This window comes from Giraffa tippelskirchi, chromosome 10 (genome assembly GCF_054371585.1).
Source record: "Giraffa tippelskirchi isolate mGirTip1 chromosome 10, T2T-mGirTip1v1.2.pri, whole genome shotgun sequence".
In the NCBI taxonomy this organism is placed as follows: Eukaryota; Metazoa; Chordata; class Mammalia; order Artiodactyla; family Giraffidae; genus Giraffa; species Giraffa tippelskirchi.
The window spans coordinates 16,635,087-16,658,988 of NC_137284.1; the positions used below are offsets into that span (position 1 = coordinate 16,635,087).

General features: G+C 43.1%; 1 protein-coding gene across 4 annotated transcripts in view; it reads left to right on the plus strand.

Moving 5' to 3' along the window:
- The first annotated feature begins 2,963 nt into the window (after positions 1-2,963).
- The window catches only part of ARHGAP32 (Rho GTPase activating protein 32), a 189,903-nt gene continuing 168,964 nt past the window's right edge, over positions 2,964-23,902 (plus strand). Inside the window, exon 1 of one of the 4 annotated variants that reach the window (XM_081536550.1) lies at positions 2,964-3,448. Coding sequence is in view for 1 of the 4 variants with exons in the window: in XM_081536547.1 (XP_081392673.1) it covers positions 19,289-19,335 (47 nt within the window). In the remaining 3 variants the exon portion in view is untranslated. Of the gene's footprint in view, positions 3,449-19,053; positions 19,336-23,902 lie in introns of those variants that run through there. The other 3 variants (XM_081536548.1, XM_081536553.1, XM_081536547.1) reach the window with 3 other exon arrangements.

Here is a 23,902-nt window from a genome sequence, read left to right on the forward strand (position 1 = left end):
TCTGCACCGTGACACTGCTTCAGTGCCTGGAGGGGACCGCAGTGCAACAGATTCTAGATGCCAGGAGTGAGCCCAGATGCTACTGTCCGGAAGACGCCAGTGCCAAGGCCCAAAAAGGAGGCCAGGCGGAGGCCTCCCACAGCTCCAGAGACAGAAGGAATTTGCCATTTCCCCCCCCAACCCCTGCCTCTCACCTTGAGAATACTGAATCAAACCAAAACAGATGCAGTTATTGAGCATTTTACATTCAGATAGGCTTATTCTTCTTCAGGGAATGTTGCAATTATTGAAATATATGTCTTGAATCTCTAAAGGTGTTCTTAGGACAAAGGTAATCGGTTACAAACTCCGAAACATGAAGTTCATATGGCTGCAGAGTAGCCCAGAAATCACAGCCTTCAGTTTCTCTGCAGGCATAGCAAGAGCAACTACTTATTCATAGGCTCTCTGGATGCTTCTTTCCAAGGAGGGGGAGAGCTGGCTTAGAACCAGAGTAAGGAGCATCAGCACCCTTGAGCTTGCTCAAACACCCCTGACATCTGGAATACACAGGAGGAATCCATTTGTTCTGTGAACTTGATAGAATACCAATGTGGGGAAAGCTACCAAGATGTTTTGAGACTCTAAAGTGGAATATCTGTGTCATCCAACATATGCATAGATCCAAGTTCCTGTAGGTATTACTCACCCTCTCTACCAGCTGAACATATACCATTTAATATTTGGCCAGTAGAGCTGAATCCTGGGGTATGATGGCCAAACTCTGGGATGTGAGGGCTTTCCAAAAGAATTTAGAATGTCATGATCTTAGTTGAGAGTAGTCAGGGATATCCTTTGGACCATAAGGAGATCAAATCATTCGATCCTAAAGGAAATCAACCCTGAGTATTCATTGGAAGCACTGATGCTGAAGCTGAAGCTCCAATACTTTGGCCACCTGATGCGAAGAGTTCACTCATTGGAAAGATTGAGAGCAGGAGAAGGGGGCGACAGAGGATGAAACGATTGGATGGCATCACCAACTCAATGGACATGAGTTTGAGCAAACTCTGGGAGACGGCAAAGGACAGGGAAGCCTGGCATGCTGCAGTCCATGAGGTCAAAGAGTCAGACATGACTTAGCGACTGAACAACAACAAAGGGATGAGAGCCTTGGGCAAAACTCGTCTCTCATGGTGGCTTGGTTTAATGTCCCATCCTGACCTCTTGACATCAAAGGAGATTTCTGTTTCATGCTCACCAATCCCCTTGGAACAACACACGCTATTAAACCCTCTCTGCACACTCATCCCTCTCTAGCAGAGGTATCTCTGTGGTCAAAAGGTGAACCCACAGAACTCCTGCAGTTTGGAGAATGAGTAATTTTTCTATGAGTTTGGGTGAAGCTGCAGGTCTCTAGTTTTCTTTACTCACCTGGCTGTTCCTCCAGCACTTAGGAAGTGCCTGTTAAGACCATTACAGATCCTAAGTCTACCTGTTTCAAGTAGATGGCTACCAAACCAGGATGTTGAGCTGCTCTTTAGTTGCTAAGATGTGTCTGACTCTATAGATTGCACCCTGCCAGGCTCTTCTGTCCATTGGATTTCCCAGACAAGAATACTGGAGTGTGTTGCCAAGCCCTCCTCCAGGGGATCTTCCCGACTCAGGGATAGAAACCGAGTCCCCTGCATTGACAGGCAGATTCTTTAACGTTGTGCCTACCGGGATACATTTCTTTAATGTATGTGTCTTTAAATTTTCCCATCCACGTCTGTGCCTCTATGCGAATTTCATTCCATCCCTTCCCTCCTTCTCTGCTAGAAAACATTCTGAATCTCTGTCATTAAAGAAACCTTGGTTATACTGAAGCTGGCAGGAGTGAGATTATTGTACACGGTGACTCCCTAATTTCTCTCCAGGATGTGCTGAAATCCTGCTTCACATCCGTGCCCTTGAAATCCTGCTAACTGTGGTCAAGGCCACGTTTTATATTCAGTGACTCCCACTGACATGCCTATATGCTGAGTGGATCCGAATCACTGCAGTGACATTCGACGATGCAGTATTTGGCAAGGGTGGATTTGAGTACTGAGTTAAATTATGTAGGCTAACCCCTTGCCCAACATTCAGATCCCAAAGAAGTCAGAAGGAGTGAATGTTACCTATATAAAAGAAAAAGATCAAAACAGAAAAGGGTAGCATGTCAAGATCTGTTCTGTTACACAGACCGCTTGTTGCAGGTCGAAGTAATGCGCAGCCTTCAGAGGGTGAACAAAAGGAGAAGGAGGGAGAACCAAGGGCAGTGCCATACACACGCAGGGGTTCACGTGTCTCCTGGCCACGGACCTTCCGGGGTTGCTGCTCTTTCACCCTTTCTTGTCCTTCCTCTCCCTTGCCAGGTCACTTCCAATCTTCCAGTCCATAACTCTGAATGAAGAAGACAGCCAATAGAACTTTTAGGCCCAGATTCCAAATAATAACGGAAGCGAGTTGATTTTAGACCAAAATGCGCAAGGGATGGAGAGACAGGGAGCTTCCCGACTTGCGGCAACGCCCCCCTCTGCTCCGCGGCGCGGTGACAACACCCCGGGGTCAGCTGTGAGTGGAGAGGTGCCACTGCCGTAGTCTCGGAGGATGGCTCTTCCCGGTGTCGCTGCTGCTGCGGCAGGGTTTGTGTTTTTGCACCGCAGCACGGTGCAGAAGCCGAGGCGGCAGACCTCGTCCGAACCCCCCGAAGCTGCGTCCCGGAACCTTCCAGCGCCCTGCCGACCCCCGGAACCCCCGGGGGAGCGCGAGCAGCCCACCTCCCGCCGCCCCCCCGCCGCGCACGTGCGCTCCCGGGACAACAGCAGGCGAGGCCCGGGCGCGCCCCCGCCGCCCTCGGCCACGCGCGCGCTCCGCCCGCCCTCCTCGCGCGTGCTCGTGCCCGGGGGCCGCGGCCGCGCGCCTCTTCTCCCCGCTGCGGGCGTCGCGGGCGCAGGAGGAGGCGGAGCGCGGGAGGCGGAGGCCCGGCCCGGCGGCGGGCTCCAGCGGGCGCGCGCCGCGAGCGGGGCGGGGGCGCTGCGGGGGCGGCCCGGAGGCTGCGGGCGAGGGGCTCGGAGCCCAGGACCGCATCCCCGGGGCCGGTTCGGCCGGGGGAGGGCGATCGCGGTGAGGGTCGAAGGGGAGGAGGACTGCGAGGCCGCGGCCGGGAGCCCGGCGTCCCCGCCCCCGAGCCTGACGGGGCGGCGCGGCGGGATGAGGCGCTGGCGCGAGGGGCGCCCGGCCGAGCCCCCGCGGCTGCCCCGGGCGGCCAGGCGCTAGGCTCGGCGTGCGGGTGGCGCTCGGCGGCGGCGAGGATCGGGATCAGGACGAGGACGAGGAGGAGGAGGAAGGGGAGGGCGTCGGGCCCGGCGCCCCGCAGGGCAGACACGGAGCGGCGAGCGGGGCGCAGCGACGCCGCGGCGGCGCGGCGGGGCCGCGGGGCTCGGTAAGGCGGGGGCCGCGGGAGGGCCGGGGGCGCCGGTGACGTGGGCTGGCGCCGCAGGGAAGGGCTGCGGGGGCCTGGCTTTCCTTTTCGGGAGAAATTCTCTTTAAAGTAAAGGTTCGGGATCGAATGTTCTTGGAAGGCCATCTCGGGTTTCCCCCTTCCTCCCCTCCCCCCCCCCCCACAACCCGGCTCCCTCCTCGGCCTCCCGGGGCGGACCGCGATCGGGCCGCAGCCGCCCGCGCCCACTTCCCCGCGGCCTCGGCGGACGGGGCCGGGCGGTTCCTGGCCTGCTGCGGCGCTCCGGGCCCGAGGCGCCGGGGCTCCCGGGTGCCCTGGCCGTGCCCGCTCCCCGCCGTGCTCGCTGTCGCGCCCGTGGAGTTTTCCCTCTCATCTTTCTAATTGGCTGAAGTTGCCTCTGCACATTGGACGGTGCTGGTGACTTGAGTACCTTTTGCCTCCCTTGGACTCCCCCGCCACCCCATCCCCGTCTTGCCTTTCTCATTTTGGTGACTTGATTATCTCATTTTGGTGACTTGATTAAATATTCATGTTAAAAAATTTCGCGAACAGATGAACAGAAACGGTAGAGCGAGAAAGTCAAACCAGATTGCTTAGCTATAGTCTACTTCTGGACCCTTTATAACTCCACCTTCTGTGGCTGAAGCTTAAAGAAGGTGGAGGTGAGGAGGAGACCCCAGGAGGATGCTTGAGGTTGCAGTTTGATAGTTATCTTTTAGGAAATAGAATTTGGATAATTATAATTTTGATCTGCATGCCGAATTGCTATCTGCTTTTAAACTGCTTGGGGCACTGCATGATGTTACATGGATAGCTGGCAGCTGGGCCACATTGCATTGTTGTCAGCATCTCTTTTATTTTCCATTCTTTCAGAGTTTTACTTGGCACAGATTTAGACCTTTTAAGTCAATCTGAATGGGAGTAACTTCTGATGCATTGGTTGCTTTTGTAAACGTTGTCTATATTTGTATTTCTATTGGAAGAAGAAAAAGCATATGGTGCTAGAGTATTGTGGGTCTTAGCATCCAGAAAATACGCTTGTTTGAATCAGTAATTGAATTTATTGTAATATTTTTGGGTAGTGATGATTGTGATTCATTAATATATTTTTCTTAATTGGGTAAATTGGACTCTTTAACTCAGAATATTGACATTTGATCCTTGTACTTGAGAAATAGAAGCTTTAATTGCTGCTACAACATGACCTCAAAGTTTTTCAAGCACTCATTGGTGTGAATTCCTTTTTAACACTGCTGTTTGTGAAGATGGGATATTATGATGCTCTGATGTCCGTTTTCAGGATTATCTGGAGTTGGCTTCATTCCTAAAATTTAGTGTGTGGTGATTCTTCATAGAATAAGTCTCTAGAATGGCGTGAGGTTGGAACTGCGCTCTAGCCGGTTGTCTTCATACCGTCGTCCCTATAGCAGTCCGTAGGATAAAGCAGCACTTTGGACAGAGACCTGGCCAGACCTAGCTGGGGTGGAAGCCCAGTTTACTGTATGGCAATGCACACTGAGGTGGGTGATAGGGTGTAATTGGGCCACAGAGAAAGTGTTAGTTGGAAGAATCTTTTTTGGTTATGTAACTTTTTGTTTTCTAGGGAGAGACCAAGAAGCAGCCAGGCAGGCTCAACTGTCATTAGAGTCTTTGATGCTGGCTTGAGTTCCAGTAGTTCTGTTCCTTTTATTTTCTTTTCCTAACCCCTACATCATTTTCCAATCACCAGAAGCTATGCTACAGTTGGGCTCCGACTTTAATGGGAATTCATTCATCTCTATTTCTCTTTCTCTTTATTTTTTTTTTTTAAAGATATTTTTGTGGATGTGGACCATTTTTAAAGTCTTTATTGAATCTGTGACAGCATTGCTTCTGTTCTATGTTTTGTTTTTTTGGCCACAAGGCATGTTGGATCTTAGCTCCCTGACCAGGAGTTGAACCAACACCCCCTGCATTGAAAGGCAAAGTCTTAACCACTGGACCACTAGGGAAGTCTTGTCTTAGTCCATCTTTAGATTGACTTGTTCAGCAGTGTTTTCCCTTTCTGTGCTGGCCTTAATGTGTTGTCTGCACAGCATACATAGATTCACTATTGACTGTAAATGCATCTGATGAATGTCAAGGATTAGCAGCTGTTTTCTTCAGAAGACTTTGATAGTGTAAGGAAAATTGAATGAAATGAACTAAACATTTTCATTGCTTTTAAAGATTATGACTAATAATTCTTGAAAATCTTTAGGGTTTAACCCATTAATGTGAAATTTGATGTCTATGGAAGTAATTAAGAGGCAGCAGGGACTTGAAATCAGATTGTGGTTGCATTTCTGCCACTTAGTAGTTGTGTGGCTTGGTCTGTGCTTTGGGCAAGTTATATACATTTCTGAGCCTGTTTTTCTTAGGTGTAAAACTGGGGTGGGGTTTCCCAGGTGGCTCATTGGTAAAGAATCTGCCTGCAATGCAGGAGACATGGGTTCGATCCCTGAATCGGAAAGATCCCCTGGAGAAGGAAATGGCAACCCATTCCAGTATTCTTGCCTGGAAATCCCGTGGACAGAGGAGCCTGGTGGGCTACTGTCCATGGGGTCGCAAAAGAGTTGGACACGACTTAGCGACTAAGCAACAACAACGAAATGGGACATTGCAAGGAGGCTTGCATTGTCTTCCTTACAGGGAGGTCAGATGAAAGAAAGGATATGAAAATACTTTGTACTGCTTCTTATATTTATAACCTATTACTGTCATTACCTATAAACTTAGTGTCTAGCTATTTTAAATGTCTTAATACTAGTTTTTAAAAATGCACATAAGGAATCAGAATGTGTTAGATCTTTTTGAGTTCCAGAATTTTGTGATCTGTCTCACTATTAGGAAATCCATATGTAGTGTCTACAGTTTTGGACTCAGAGTTTTTGATTATTTGGGGACAGATGTTTAGTTTATTGAGACTTTGAGCTTCTGTAAAATATCAGTTCAGAATATTAAAGGAGATTACAAGTTAGAAGTATGAAAAGAGCTGATAACTAAAATATATTTTATATTTGCATTATTTAGGATAGACATTGACAAAATTCAGTATGTAGGCCAAATCTGGCCTGCAGCATATATTTTGTATGGCTTATGAATTAAGAATGACTCATTTTCAAACGGTAGAAAAAATAAAAAGTATTTCATAATGTGCTAGTTACATGAAATTCAGATACCAGTGCTCATAAATAAAGTTTTATTGGGATTACAGTCACACTTGTTTACGTAGTGTCTATGGCTGTATTCGGAGAAGGCAATGGCACCCCACTCCGGTACTCTTGCCTGGAAAATCCCATGGATGGAGGAGCCTGGTAGGCTGCAGTCCATGGGGTCGCTAGGAGTGGGAGACGACTGAGCGACTTCACTTTCACTTTTCACTTTCATGCATTGGAGAAGGAAATGGCAACCCACTCCAGTGTTCTTGCCTGGAGAATCCCAGGGACGGGGGAGCCTGCTGGGCTGCCGTCTATGGGGTCACGCAGAGTCGGACACGACTGAAGCGACTTAGCAGCAGCAGCAGCATGGCTGTATTGGCTGTACACAGCAGAGTTGATTCCTTGCAACGGAGATAGTATGGCCTGCAGAGCTTAGCAGTTTTATTACCTGACCCTTTATAGAAAAAGTTTTCCAGTCTTTGCTTTGTTGTTGTTGTTCATTCGCTAAGTTATGTGCTACTCGTTGGCGACCCACGGACTGTAGCCCTGCCGAGTCCTCTGTCCATGAGATTTCCCAGACAAGAATACTGATGTGGGTTGTCATTTCCTTCTTCAGGGAATCTTCCCCACCCAGAGATCAGACCTGTGTCTCCTGCATTGGCAAGCAGATTCTTTACCACGGAGCTATGAGAAAGCCCCGTCTTTGCTTTAGGATTTTTGCTCTGCTTAGCACAAGCATGGTTTCCTGTCATAGCATTATAGGGATTAGGACCCCTGGAAAGGTACTGATTTTTGCTTTGGAGTCAGACAGACTTGTGTTTGAAAGTCAGCTGTGATACAAACTTTGATCCTGGACAAACAAATTAACATTTTGGTGTTTCAGGTACCTCCTTTGTAATCAGAGAATATAGAATCTGTCTTAGAAGATTGTAGTGGTGATTAAATGAAATGTTACATGTGAAGGCTTAATACGATATTGTTGTTCAGTCGCTCAGTCGTGTCCGACTCTTTGTGACCCCAAGGACTGCAGCATGCCAGGCTTCCCTGTCCTTCACCATCTCCTGGAGCTTGCTCAAACTCATGTCCATTGAATCGTGATACCATATACGATATAGGTATATAATAAGTACATAGTGAGTTATAGATGATGGTGATCATGAATTCTAGTGTAAACAATACGCCTAAAATGTTGTACATCACCAGTATTATAGAGTTGTTCTCCTGAGTGGTATGTTACTTGTTACCAAATTTTTTCCTTTACTGAAACTATTAGTTTAGTTAACAGCTGATAAATAGAATAACTTGAGAAATCGCTCATGTGTTGTACTGTATTTTTGTAATCCCTTGCTTATTTAGATGATTAAGAATGGGTGGAAAGATAATTCTGCTCTGTTTTTCAAAGATCCTGGTTCTTGATAATTTCTTGGTATTAATGTACGTTTGCAAGCTGAATTTAAATACTGGTTCTATTTTGGTTTTGGTATTTCCTATTTTTTGTTTTTTTGAAAAAGATATTTAGGAAAAGAACATTAAATTAGGCCAGGGTTAGGTGACTTTTTTTAATGTGTGTGACACCCTTTAAGTCTAACTTAGGATTTGCGTTAGCATCTCTATAATAGCCTCTTCAGAGGTGGAATAATAAAACTTAGTATTTTTTGCATAAAGATAGGCCTAGTGTACTTTCTAGAAGCTTCGTTGCTAAGCTGCTTTCTGAAATATTTGGTTTAAGTTATCTTACCATGGATAAATTGGATCTACTTCCCAGCTTCAAATGCTGGTTTATTTAACATTATCCCAAAGTCAGAGTGAGCAAATAAACAAAGGCCATTGTTCTGACTGAGTCAAACAGAACAGGGCTGGGGCCAGTGTGGGTCTTGCCGTCCTACAAATAGTGCAATTTCACGCCTTGGGTGTTCCTTACAGGCTGAGGGATAACCCCAGGGAGACCTTTGGAGGGTGCCGATGTCCCCATGCAGTCCTTGGGGGGTGGGCAGAGGGCCTTTCATCAAACTGCAGAGCTGCAGCCCCTGGAAAGCAACACTTGAGGCCCCATAGAAACAGTAGAGGCCTAAACAAGACCCTCCATCTTGAGGAGACAGGATTTTCTTTTGATGTTAAAGCATATAAACAACAAAACCAACCAGAGAATTCCTGTTCGAAGAGGTGAAGACTGAGCGGGAATATTCCCCATGGTAGCAAAATGTAAAGATTTTGGTAAAATAGATGTTTACAGGTTCATAGCATACCTGAACAAGGGGGCTTCCCTGGTATTTACAGGAGGTGTTTTAGGTAGGTAAAAGGAAGTGAGAAATGAGGTGTTTGGTTTAATTTCTCATATGCAATTTATGAACCAGAATGTTCAGAATTGAAGTGGAATTCTGATTTTCAGGGAGATCGCATCCATTTACTGCTTTATTTTATGCCCTGGATCATAGTGGACATTAGTATCGGAGGCAATGGAGACAGATGCACTGAGAGAAAAGGCACGCGTGGCCCATGCACCCTGGACACGGTGTGATAGGTATACGTTGTCTCTGTTACCAAAGATAGGCACCGCACTCTGGGGAGGAATTCTGAAATAGACATTCCATTCCTTTGCCCTTGAAAAAGTAATAATAAAATTTTTATTTTGTGAGGTTCAGCCTTGTGGTCCTGAGCAGGCCATGTGATTGCCCTGTTTTTATCCCGTTGTGTGTAGGATGGAAGTAGTAATTCCTGTTCTCTTTTTATTGGAGAGTTATATGGTAGAAGGACTCTCAAGATGAGTAGGATTTTCAGTGACTTTGAAGAACACATTATGTGAACTTTAGTAATTACCTGGTTTATTAAGGGCAGGCAAAAAAAGTAAGGAAGCTTTAACAGAGAAAGAAGATTTGAACTTCAAGTCAGAGGACCTGAGTTCTCATCTTGGCTCTCCTGTAAATAAATCTGTGTCTTTGGACCAGTAAATCATCTTGCTAAAAACCTCATTTTCCTTATATCTGTTGATGAAATGAGGGCTCAAACTAGAGGTCTCTAAGATTCTTTCTTGCTCCAAAATTCCATGATCCTCCATTTTTTTTTTTTTTAAGTAGAGACTACCCTCTTGTACTTCCCCCATTTCCATTGACCTTCTGCCTGAGGAGAACCTGACAAACGGTGGTCTTCAGGACTTAGTGACAGTCCTGCTCTGGTCGGGTGCAGGAAAGCAAATGTCTTTCTCCGTGAACTGAAAAGTATCCACTGAGTACAAGTGAGGTTTTTTGGTACCACGCTAAATGCAGTGGAACCTAGATATGAAAGAAGTTGGCGTCGAGTCTCTTCCCTTATGAAGTGTTCCATTCCATTGGGAGGATAAACTATATTATGAAGAAGAATATTATGAAAGAGTAGACAAGGGACAGTGGGATAATCATTCCTGATCCAGCAGTGACCATTCAAGGACTTGGGTGTACTGTTGGAGAGGATGCTTTGTAAAGGAACATTTGTAAAGTGAGCTTTCTAGACTGCCTTCAGCTCTGAAATTTCGTCATATCCTCCTTGAAAGAGCAGCAGCATCTTTGAATCAGCCTGTTAGGAGACAGAATCAGCCTGTTAGGTAGGAGACAAATCAAGTGAGAACTGTTCATTCCAGGCCAGATTTTTATACTCATTCTACGTGATTGCTTGATTTACTAGATAGAAGGAAGGGATTACTTTAATTTTCTGGAAATGCATTCAAGGGGCAACAGTTCTTCTGAAAAGTCAAGCATGTGAGAAGTGATAGGAGATTCAACGTGTCTTTGCTTCTGGGCAATAATTCTGAGCCCTGGATCTCATTCATTTTCCCCTTCTTAAGAATTTCACTCCTGCCATTATTTTTTCTCTTAAATTATCATTCTCTGCTTACTGGATCATCTCATTTAGTATGCAGACATGCCCTATATTACTTGCAGCAGTGATGATTAATTGTTCACCAGATGCCACTCTCTTCAGCTTCATTTCAGTAATAGGGCCCTCAGGTTTTCTCTGGCACATGGATGCTCATCTGGACTGCATTTCCTAGCCTCCCTCTTACACGTGGATTTGACCGCATGATGAAGTTTGGATAAATGGATAATGACCAGAAGTACTGTGAGCGATTTCTGTGTCAGGGTCTTAGGAAGGAAAAGTGAGTTGCTTTCTGCTTGCTCTTGCTTTCTGCTTTCCTCTTGCTCCCTTTCTGCCAGGAGAATATAGTACTGGTACGTGTCAATTCAACCTTGCAGTTGAGAGCAACACTTTAGGAGGAGGTGGATCAGTAAGATGGGTCCTTGGATGATCTTGCAGAGCAGAACCACCTACTACTATTCATTTTTCTCTGGATGGTTAAGTGAGAAAGGAACACAGTTTTGTCTTGTTGGAGCCACTAATACCTTAACAGATATTAGAATAAAGCACCTCTGTTAAACCATCCTCTCTCCTCCACCTTATGATTCCCTTCAGCTATTGCCCAGTTTCTTTGTTCCATTTTGCAGCAGGAGATGTTTATGTTTGCTGTGTCCACTTCCTTACCACTGATTCTCTCTTTAGCCTAATCTATCTGAGCTCTTGTTTCTCCACTCACTGGCATTGCTTTTAATCAGGGCTGCAGTGACCTGTATCTTGCCAAAGCCAGAGGTCATGCAACATCTGTGTCTTCTGATCTCTCATCAGCATTTCCCATTGGCCAACTACTTTCTCTGACCTCATAGCTACTCATTCTCTATGTCTTTTTTGCAGCTTATCTCTGCCCACCTCCCCCTCTAAAATTCGGAGTGTCCCTGGGCTCTCCTGATTTCATCCATTTTCATGGTGTCAGATACTGTTTATATGCCGAGAGGGCTCAGATTCCTGTCTCTGGTACTGATTTCTGGAACTCTAGACTCATCATATAATGCCATTCCTCTACCTGGATGTCTCATGAACAAAGCAGAACTGTGAATTACTTTCTTTCATTTATTCCTCCCTCCACTTCTCTCAGGTCTTCACTGTTTCAAGTGAAGCGGCCCCAACGTCTACCCAGTTGTGCAGGCTCTGAGGTCATCCTCCATTTTTTCCTTCTCATCTCATGTTGATAAGTCCCATCAACTCTACCCTCAGAATACAAACTGGACCTGACTATGTCTCAGTTTTTTCATGGTTAACACCTAGGCTAGCTGCCTTTGTCCTCTGGAAAATTATCTACAGACTTCCCAGCCTCTATCCTTGCCTTTATCCCCTGTGCTCTGCCTGTTTGTCCCCCACCTTCCTCCCACTCCCATCCCGTGGCTACTCAGGGTCTTTTCAATGATTCCATAGTTTTACCATTTCCACAGTGTCTTATAGTTGAAATCTTACAGTATGTAGCTTTTTCGATTAGCTTCTTTCACTTTGTAATAAATATTTAGGGGTCTTCTATGTCTTTTCATGGGTTGATAGCTTATTTCTTTTTCAGTTCAGTTCAGTCACTCAGTCGTGTCCGACTCTTTGCGACCCCATGGACTGTAGCACACCAGGCCTCCCTGTCCATCACCAACTCTCAGAGTTTACTCAGACTCATACCCATTGGGTCAGTGATGCCATCCAACCATCTCATCCTCTGTCATCTCCTTCTCCTCCTGCCTTCAATTTTTCTCAGCATCAGAGTCTTTTCCAATGAGTCAGCTCTTTGCATCAGGTGGCCAAAGTATTGGAGTTTCATCTTTAGCATCAGTCCTTCCAGTGAATATTCAGGACTGATTTCCTTTAGGATGGACTGGTTGGATCTCCTTGCAATCCAAGGGACTCGCAAGAGTCTTCTCTAACACCACAGTTCAAAAGCATTAGTTCTTCGGTGCTCGGCTTTCTTTATAGTCTAACTCTCACATCCATACATGACTAGCTTTGACTAGATGGACCTTTGTTGGCAAAGTAATGTCTCTGCTTTTTAATATGCTGTGTAGGTTGGTCATAACTTTTCTTCTAAGGAGCAAGTGTCTTTTAATTTCATGGCTGCAGTCACCATCTGCAGTGATTTTGGAGCCCCCCAAAATAAAATCACCCACTGTTTCCACTGTTTCCCCATCTATTTGCCATGAAGTGATGGGGCCAGATGCCATGATCTTAGTTTTCTGAATGTTGAGTTTTAAGCTAACTTTTTCATTCTTCTCTTTCACTTTCATCAACAGGCTCTTTCACTTTCATCAAGAGGCTCTTGAGTTCTTCGCTTTCTGCCATAAGGGTGGTGTCATCTTCATATGTGAGGTTATTGATATTTCTCCCAGCAAACTTGATTACAGCTTGTGCTTCATCCAGCCCAGCATTTCTCATGATGCACTCTGCATATAAGTTAAATAAGCAGGGTGACAATATACAGCCTTGACGTATTCCTTTCTCTATTTGGAACCAGTCTGTTGTTCCATGTCCAGTTCTAACCATTGCTTTCTGACCCGCATATAGATTTCTAAAGAGGCAGGTCAGGTGGTCTGGTATTCCCATCTCTTTAAGAATTTTCCAGAGTGCTATTTCTTTTTAGCACTGAGTATATACCATTGTCTGGTTGTACTACAGTTTATCCACTCATCTGCTGAAGGACATCTTGGTTGCTTCCAGGTTTTGGCAGTAATGAATGAAACTGCTATAAACATCCATGTTTTTTGTAAACAGGAGTTTTCAGCTCTTTTGGGTAAGTACCAAGGAGGGTGATTCTAGGATGGTATGATAAGCATGATTTTGAATGGGAGTTCCTATTGCTCCACATCCTTGTTGGCACTTGGTGGTATGAGCATTGTGGATTTTGGCCATTCTAACAGATGTATAGTAGATGATGCTCCTTTTCATCCGTTGAGCGAGCTAAGCATGTACCTCTTCAGGGATTTACAATCATTGTTCCTTTTGCTTGAAACGTACTTCCTTCAGATCTTCTGCTGCCCCATGGAGGCCTTTGGGCTTACCTGTATACAGGCAGTCTCACAGGCTCTGTCTTCTTTATTACCTCACTTTATTTTCTTCATTTCAGTTTGCATTTATTTGCTTTTATCTTACATTTATAACCCCATTTTCTGCAAGCTGTTTGAGAGGCCTGGGCTCTGTCTAGATATGTCCCGTAACCCCAGCATTTCTGTAGAATACGTGTTTGTTGGTGCCAGAGAGGTGTCATCCATCGTGGGGACCGATGACAAGGTTTTCAGTGATAATGATAGATTGCGGGACCCTAGGAGCAGCAGGAAAGGTTCTGACTTCCTGGAGGATGGAAAAAGTCTCTGGAGACAAGGCTGCTCTAGTCTTTAAGTAATTAATATGGTAGAATGGAGGAATTTACTTCAGTTTTTGTGAGGAGGCAAATGACAAGAGTGAGCTGACAGCAGGGACTTTTTAATAGGGAAAGGCTGCTTCAGAGTTTAGCTTCCATCTGCCTTGTGTCTCAAAGTACTTGTCTCTGCATATAGAGCTACACGTTCACACTGAAGTTACATAGGCCTCCTGGTCATATGTGGTCTTTACCTTTTCCTGGTATCAGAGTTCCTTCCACATTATCCTTGGAAGGGCAGCACATACCCTCTGCTTCTGTATTTTCAGTGTCTGACTTGTTACTCACTTGACAGCCCAATTCTTTTTTAATAAAAAATTTGTATATTTTTACTGATGTATAGTTGATTTACAGTGTTGTGTTAATGACTGCTGTACAGCAGAGTGACACAGTTATACATATATGTGTGCATTTTTTCCTATTCTTTTCCATTATGGTTTATCACAGGATACTGAATATAGTTCCCTGTACTATACAGTATGACCTTGTTGTTGCTCAGTTCTTTTTATTTTTTTTAATTAAAAAAAAAATATATATATATTTTGGCTTTACCTGGTGTTAGTTGCAGCATGTGGGATCTAGTTCCCTCATCAGGGATCGTACGCCAGGCCCTCTGCATTGGGAATACGGAGTCTTAGCCACTTGACCACTAGGGAAGTCCCCCGATCCTTTTTAAAAGGAATTCTTACTGTTTAACATTCCTCATTGTATTAGAGTGGAATGTACCTGCCTTCATTTCCAGCACCACACAGATCTGTTCTGTTTTTCACATGACGGCCTTCAGCTGTCATGTGAAAAATGGCTGGTTCTTTGATCTTCCCACTAACTTTTTTTCTTCCCAGGCTAAATGTGCTTATTTTCTTCAACTGTTCCTCATGTGACTGAGCTCTTTTTGCAGGCTCATCCCCAACATTTCTGGAACTCGGGCAAGAATACAAATGGAAGTCCATATGCTGTATGTCTAAACATTTGCACATTATTAATCAGGTGAACTGATACAGATGTTCCATTGCGTACCTTAACAAAGAGAACTTCGTAATGACCTAAATCTGGGTCACAGAGGGAATTCTCTGACTCCTGGGAGTTCTATTCCACACCATGGTAAAGGGCAGGTACCCTTCTCCCTCCAGGCTACTTGCATGAGGGACTTTTTGCATGAGCATATGTGTGGGCACTTGAAACCATGCATGCCCATACCCCTTTCAGATAGCAGCTCTTTTATCATCCCTGGGCCCAGGGGATGTAAATACTGATGGTGTGGTCATCTTGCTTTTGGGAGGGTGTGCTCAGGGAAGAAGCCTGAGCAAACCTAGAAGCAGTCAGGAAATTCTGGGGGTCCTGATAAGAAGAGGGCTGGGGTGTGTGGACTGCAGTTGGGGATACCTTTTAGGTCCTGAGAACAGTTGGCCCCATGGTCAAGGGAGTGGTCAGCGGGTACTTCAGGTCCAATGTAGTGCTGTTCTGTTGTTGTCAGACTCTGGTTTTGATTATTTCCCAGAGCCAGTTATTGTGGAAAACGTTAAATTCCTCTTACAGTGGTCTAAACTAGACATTGCATTTTAATTAGAGCTTCCTAACTGCCATGCCAGACAAGACTCTGAATGTGTTACAGATAGTGCAGAAACATTTCCTCATTCCTTGGAGAGGATTGTCAATGACTGAGAGGCAAGCACTTCTCCTGACCTCTGCTGACTGCCTGCAGCCTGACTTACTTGCCGCAGTGTGCCCATATCAGTACTGTCATCTGTGTGTGTCCTGAGTGCAGAAGACAGAGAAACCCTGCTCTGGACTGCTGTCAGGTGACTCTGCAGGGCTCGCGGCATAAAGCGTTCACATATGGCTTCGAGAGCATTTCTATCAGCATCAGTATCTGGTCCGCCTGACAGTGTTGAAAGTGTCAAAGTAGGTTTGTGCCCTTCTTATTAATGAGGATATAGATCCAGGTTAAGTGGCTTAGTCTAGCTACACATTCTCACTCAACTAGGACAGTTGAAACTAGAACTTCGTTCTTCTGACTCTTATTCTGGTATATTCTCTCTACTAACCCAAATTCCTTTTCTCGTACTATTTTTTTTTTTGGACAGCCTATCACTTCTGATTCATGTAGGGCATGCAGGCAGTTGCATTTTTTAGAGTTTTTCTGTCCCGACTTCTGTTATGTTGTTTCCCTTTATTGTTACTTCTTAACCTAAAGATTCAACTTGACAGTCCCTATTAAGTGGTATCATTTTTATCAGATTCAAACAGTTCATCCAGTGTCTTGCAACTTAATTATGTATTATACATTTTGATGGCTCTCTGCTCTGGATTCGTGTTGTATTTAGTTGTTACAGTAATGCTTGTCTGAAATTGTCACCCTGAGTTGTTTATAAAAGGTTAGATTACATTAAAGCAGGAAAATGTGCAGTGCATTTTACAAATATTTCTTTTCTAAACTGCTGCTAAGTCGCTTCAGTCATGTCTGACTCTGTGCGACCCCATAGACGGCAGCCCACCAGGCTCCGCCGTCCCTGGGATTCTCCAGGCAAGAACACTGGAGTGGGTTGCCATTTCCTTCTCCAGTGCATGAAAGGGAAAAGTGAAAGTGAAGTCGCTCAGTCGTGTCCAACTCTTAGTGACCCCATGGACTGCAGCCCACCAGGCTCCTCCGTCCATGAGATTTTCCAGGCAAGAGTACTGGAGTAGGGTGCCATTGCCTTCTCCGCTTTTCTAAACTACTTATGATAAAAAAGAAAGGTTCTGGAATGTAAGTGTAAATTCACTTCTCTTTTTATTTAGTGCCCATTTTTCATTGATCTTTACAAATGTTGTTTTATTTAAACCTCAGAAATTTGTGGTCACTTACTCAAATGCTGTATTGATTTAGAATTCAAATCTAGGTCTGTTTAACCTCAAAGTACCCGTGTGTTTTCTTAGCACTAGTCTATGAATAATGAGAAATAATTTCTAAACATTTAACTTGAGCCTGAGAAAGGGATGTTTCCCAGATTCATATTCTTACATTTAGAATAAGTAATTCTCTGTTCAGTTACTCATTCGTGTCCAACTCTTCACGACCCCATGGACCACAGCACACCAAGGCCTCCCTGTCCATCACCAGCTCCCGGAGTTTACTCAAACTCATGTCCATTGAGTCAGTGATGCCATCCAGCCATCTCATCCTCTGTCATCCCCTTGTCCTCCTGCCCTCAATCTTTCCCAGCATCAGGGTCTTTTCAAATGAGTCAGCTCTTCGCATCAGGTGGCCAAAGTATTGGGAGTTTCAGCTTCAACATCAGTCCTTCCAATGAACACTCAGGACTGATCTCCTCTAGGATGGACTGGTTGGATCAGTTGCAGTCCAAGGGACTCTCAAGAGTCTTCTCCAACACCACAGTTCAAAAGCATCAATTTTTCATTACTCATGCACAGAACAGGCTTCCTCGCCAGCCCCTCTCCCCACACCTTATCTGGTGAATAGTGCCGAGTTGAGAAACCCTGCTCTAAAGGTTCTAAGTAGTCAGGGTTTTACTTTGAATATGTGTGCTTGTGTATTTAGCCAACCCCATCATGGTGATAGGTCCTCGAATGTATGAAAGAGAATTTGTCATACTCCCTACTGGGGAACAGGTTGTCAGTGACATTAGAGCATGATGTTTATTCAATTGTGCTGCTTCTGGAGAATCTGGGATTTAATGCCGAAGGGTTCCTGATGATGAAAGGTTAGGCTTTTTATATTTAATGCTTATTTTTATTAGAACTGTTGATGGGTGAAAGAAAGTGAAAGTTGCTCAGTTGTGTCCGATTCTGGGACCCCATGGACTATAGAGTCCATGTAATTCTCCAGGCCAGAATACTGGAGTGGGTAGCTGTTCCCTTCTCCAGGGAATCTTCCCGACCCAGGCATCGAACCCAGGCCTCCCACATTGCAGGTGGATTCTTTACCAGCTGAGCCACCAAACGTGAAATATATGATACCAACCTGGCAGTTAGGTATTGACCTGGTAACCAACATATTGGTTAAAGCACAGATTTGAAGGGATGGTTGCTTAGCATTCTAAAGCCAGGTTTCTTTTCCCTTGTTTTTTAGTTCCAAGGCATGACTGGAACATCATTGCAGCACCTTTCCCAGTTTCTTTACATTAATTTTACCAGACTTGATTTTGTGTTCTTTGTTCTAGATTGCTGAAACTATGTCCTTAAACTAATGTTTCATTGTGTTTACTTTAACTGATCAAGAGCCATCAGAGGTTCTGTATTCCTGCTATACTTATTAAATGGTCTTGTTCCTGTATTTACTGATCTCTCTTGCTTCATTTTCAAGGAAAGTCTTTTTTTCTTTTTAAATAATCCTTAATTCACAGTTCAGTGTCACTAAATGATACATGTCTGTCTTATTAATATTATCAGTAGCTACTGTTACTACTAACATTTATTTTTTATTGATATGCCAGACTGTTATAAGCTCTTTACATATATTATCTGGTTTATCATCACAATTGCCTCATGAAGTAGTTGCTCATACTTTTTTTTTATTATGGTAAAATTTATGTAACAGTTTACCATTTTAACTGTTTTTAGGTGTCCAGTATATTCACTGGATATACAATTTACATATATTAATGTTGTTGTGAAACATCTCCAGAACATTTTCATCCTGCAAAACCAACAGTCCCTGCCTATTAAAGAATGCCCCATTTCTGCCTCCTGCAGCCACTGGTCCCCACTATTATAAGCGTCCTTTCTGTTTTAATGAATTTGACTACTTTAGATCCCTCATATCAGTGGAATCACGCACTGTTTGTCTTTTAGTGACTGACCTCTTTCACTTAGCATAATGTCCTCAAGGTTCAACCATGCTGTAGCATGTGACAAGATCTCCTTTCTTTTTAAGGCTGAATAATATTCCATTGTATGTGTATGTCACATTTTGTTGATTCCTTCATCCTTTGAGGGGCACTTGGGTTGCTTCTGTCTCTTGGCTGTTGTGAATGCTGCTGCTATGAACATGGATGTGCAAATACTTCTTTGAGATCTTGTTTTCACTTGTTTTGTGTATATACCCAGGAGTAAGATTTCTGGATCATGTTGTTATTTAGTTGCTAAGTCATGTCTGACTCTTTGTGACCTCATGGACTGTAGCCTACCAGGCTCCTCTGTCCATGGAATTTTCCAGGCAAGAATACTAGAGTGAGTTGCCATTTCCTTCTCCAGGGGATCTTCTATATGTGAAGTGGTATCTTATTGTGATTTTGATTTGCATTTGCTTAGTGGTAGTGATGCTGAGAATTATTTTCAGAAACCTGTTGTCAGTTTTTGTGTCATCATGGAGAAGTATATTCAAGTCCTTTGTCCGTTTTTTGTTTTTAGTTTTTTGGCCTTGTTACATGGCATATTCCTCAACTAGGGATCGAACCCATGCCCCCTGCAGTGGAAGTGCAGAGTCTTAACCATGGGACTGCCAGGCAAGTTACTGCCCGTTTTTAAAAATCAAGTTTTTTGTAGTTGACTTGGCATCATATATTTTGAATACCAATCTCTTCCCAGATATGTGGTTTCAGATATTTTCTTCCATCCTGTGGGTGGCCTTTTCAGTCTGTCCATAGTATCCTTTGATGCACAACAGTGTTTAATTTTGATGAAGAGATGGAAACAAAAAAATGCTTGGTTTTTACTGGCTTTCTATATTTTAGCATTACTGTCTAACCAAAATAGAGGCCTGAGCTTCAGCATATGGAGAACTGAGTTCATGTAACTGGAGCTGATCTGTTTATAGGCTGATGTCTTGGAAGTTAGAAAGGAAAGGCCTGAAACAGGAGAAAAGGTTTAGAAAATCCTTTAGTTTAGTCTTAGCTAGATTAGTGATATGAAAAATATTATGGTATTCTTAGTGTTTAGGATTAGGGACTTTAGCAGAAGTGGAAAAAAAGAAACATTTGGTTAAATGAGCTGATAAAGGCCCTGGTGGTTTAGAAATATTTCTGAGTTACTGAAGTTCATGCAACAGGATCTGGAATAACTTTCCTGTTACTTTAGACCCTCTTCCTTTGTGTAGCCCTGTCCAGAGCCACCCCATCCTCCATTTCAACAGTATTTCTGTAGTCCTGTGACCTCTGTTATATGCATTTGTTCTTTTTGCTTCTTTCAGCTGTATTCCTTTGCACTGTATGCTCATTAAACTTTTTTTAAAAAAGTGAGATTGGACCCATTTGCTCTGAGGACTGTGGTGTTTAGCACACTCTTGGGGGCTCAGTAAATTTTCAGAAGTATTTTCAGCCTTCTAGAGTATTTGCCTTGGTTAGAAACAGTTACAGAAAGCTTTCTTGGAGGAGGAAACTCTCTCTTATCTTGGTACTGGCAAAGTCCTTCCTGCATCATGCTTCAGTTGATGTGTTCATTTAGTTCTCAGCTCTGCTGCTAAAAGATTTTTCTTAAAAAGAAATTTTTTTTTTCTTTAAAGTTGTTCATGTAATTCCCTTTTTGATTAGTTACCGGTTAATTTTTTTGTTAATTATTTTTTTGATTATTCGGCTACAATAGTATAAGAATAGATTTTGGAGGTTGCTGTTAGCACATAAAAGTAGTAGGAATTTATTTAAACATTGTTTTAAAAAGACAGTTTTAACAATTAAATGTTTAACTTTAATGCTTAAAAAGTTGTCCATGTATATGGCATAAAGGTGAAATTACTTGTAGTCTACATTATAATACTATATTTGTATTATTTTCCAAACATATATTGTTTAGACTCTTATGTTGTAAAATAAATTTTGTAACTTTGAGATTTCTTATTTAGATATATTTACTGGCACATTTTAAGAAAGAATTTTTAGACTTGTAACTCTGTATAACAGCCCATAATAAATTTCTTTACTTTTTACCATGTGGGTATGATTTAAAGTAGAGAAAGGCAACAGGGATGAGAAAAATCCTGAAAAACGAAGGCCTTTAACAAAAGCTTTACTAAATCCTGTTACAGGAAGTATGGTAATTATGACAAGAAATCATAAGACCATTACTGTCAGTGATGTTCTTTGTGTTTGGCTAGAATCAACATTCATTTACGCCCAGGTAAATAAATTATTTTATCTCACAAAAGAGATTTAATAATATATGGCTGAAGTGTAAATGAAATACTATGGCCCTTCAGTTGAGTAATGCACATGCAGGCCGCGGATGTAAAAGTTCAGTCAGTTTCGTTGTTGCAGCCTGTGTCATTGAAGGAACGGAGACAAAAGTTTGTTTGTAACTACCATGGAACTGAGTACAAAGACGCCAGTGACCTCTGACCCTCTGAGGCTGTGCATCTGAACAAGGAATTGTTTGAGGATGGGAAAAGCTGCCCGTAGACTTGGGGTGTGCTTTTCCCTTGCTTTCTGTGGAATTGTTGAATGACCTGACTCCAGAAAGACAAAAAAGCAAAACCCCCAAAACAAAAAACTTAATTGGAAGAACTTCTTAGTCTCAGAGGAATCTCATGTCCACACAGCCAAATCTAATTAGATTTTCCTTTCCCAAAGTGATAGTCTCTATAAAAGGATGTTGTCCCCACTTACAAAAACTGCCATGTTAATTAGTGCTGTTCTGTATGTTGACTGGGTTGGTTTCCTCCTCTGTAGTTCTTGTTATCTTCTTTGTAAAGGTGATCCTCTAGCTCTCCTTCTGAGAAGTCCTTCTGGATCTGGATCGCACTAATACCTTAGCTTTCTTTTCACATTGTTTAAAGGTTGGGCATTATTCAGACACTGAAACTCATAAATATTTGTCAAATGAATCCACAGGAAAAATTTTGTTTTTTTGTGTGAGAATGTAGGAATGATGGCATTTGCAGTAGTCTTTTCTTTTTTCCCCCAAGTCTAGTATTATCTCTGAACATGAGAATATGATAAATGCAGCATCTCTTTTGCAGATATAGAGTAGTCGGCCTTTGAGTTACCTATCTTGGTTGCACTAGCCAGTGTTCAGACTGGGCTCTGATAACAAGGTTTTATTTCAGATCTGTTGTCCTTGGAAGGACAGAAGGATCAAGACTAGTATTACCGTTTTGGTGAAAAGCTGGCTCTGGCTTATGTTGTTGCAGAGTTCTTGTGGTTGTTCATTCGTTAATTTGTGTCCAACTCTTTGACCCCATGAACTGCAGCACATCGGATTCCCCTGTCCTTCACCATCTCTTGGAGTTTGCTCAGATTCACATCCATTGAGTTGGTGATGCTATCTAACCATCTCATCCTCTGTGTCCCCTTTCTCCCTTTGCCTTCAATCTTTCCCAGCATCAGGAGTTTTTCCACTGAGTCGGCTGTTTGCATCAGGTGGCCAAAGTGTTGGAGCTTCAGCATCAGTCCTTCCAGTGAATATTCACAGTTGATTTCCTTTTGGATTGATTGGTTTCATCTCCTTGCAGTCCAAGATACTTATTGTATTGAGAGGAAAAGTTTGTATTCTGATAACTATATTTCAGCAGAAAAGTGCCATGTTACTTGACTTTCTGAGATGGCAGATGCTAATTTAATTTGCAAGAATGATAAATAATACTTTAGGTCAGACTGAGAATTCATTGTTCTTTCTGAAAAAATTTGTCGAGAAATACTCTGTTTAGAATTTAAGAAGTTCTGTTTTTTTTTTTTTTTTGAGGGGGCATTCATTATTAACTTACTGCATCTAAGAACTGAGTATTTTAGAAAACTTTATTCAGCTTTTTGGTAATTTCCTGTTTAAAAGATTAAAGTTTAAGTATGAAAGGAAAGCAGTCTAGGCATTGATCTTTAGCTGCTAGCTGAAGAAATGGTGGCTGTGCCTGACCTTTTAATGTTATAGAGCTGGAGCTTGTACATTTCTTCCTGAGAGGAGGAGTATGAAAAATGCTTTGGAAAAATAGCTGCCAGAGTTCTACCACAGAAAATTGTCTCTAGTGCCATGAGCCACAAACTTGTAAATTGCTAGAGTAAAAAAATATATTCAGCATTAGTAAAAGCATCAAGTACTCATCATAGCTATGGCAGAAGTTCCTAATTTGTCGGATACCCATTTCCCTGTATCTTCTTTCTAACAGAACTTAAAGTTTTCCTAGAAGCAGAAGTGTGCCTAGCTAAAAAAAACCCATACCATTTTTTAACCTCCTTTCTAGCCAGAGCAGCCATGTAACATAGTCCTGGCTAGTGTGATTTCTGGATGGCAGAAATTTCTGGATGAAGATCTTTTGAAAGGCCTTTTACCTGTTTTTTTTTTGTTTCTTTGTTTTCCCCTCCTGCATAGAAATTAGACATGATGCCTAGGGCTAGACCAGTATTCTTCTGGAGGCCTTCAGAGGAAAGCCAGGAGATTTACAGAGATCTTCCCCTATATATCCCTGCGCTGCCAAACCAGTGTCAGCCCATGCCTCTCTGAACTTCCATTTGATGAGAAGAGTAAACCCCTGTCTTCCTTAAACCACTGTAATTTGGGCTCCTGTTACATGCATCAGAACATTATTCCTGACTGATACAATCATTTGTATGCCCGTTATGATCTACTTTCTGGAGATTTGGAATCTTCTGATTATAATTCAACAAGTGATTTTGTCTGACTTCAAATCCAGAAGACCCTGAGAGTTTTGGAATTCTTTCTGTCTTTAGACCTGATTGGATGAGCTGGATATCCAGCTGAATAGATATTGGTTACCAAGGAGGTTTGACGAAATGCATGGAAATATTCATAAATAGTCTAGCATCTCCCACTATCACTTCATCCTCTCTTGCATTTAAGTCCTGGCTTCATCTGACCACATAATCTGTGTTGAAACTACTGGTGCTCCCTCTGAATGGAGAGGGTTTCAGATAGTTATAGCACGGTTAGGAATCTGACTGATGACCTCATCTCCCTCCATGCCAGGGTTAACTATGGAGGCTATTTTCCGTTTTTTTAAAAAAACTTATTCAGATGTAATGTACTTTTGGAAGAAGTGCACAGATCATACCTGTACAGCTTTATGACTTTTCACATACAGCTTTATGACTTTTCACAAACCGAACCCGTATAACCCGCATCTTGATCAAG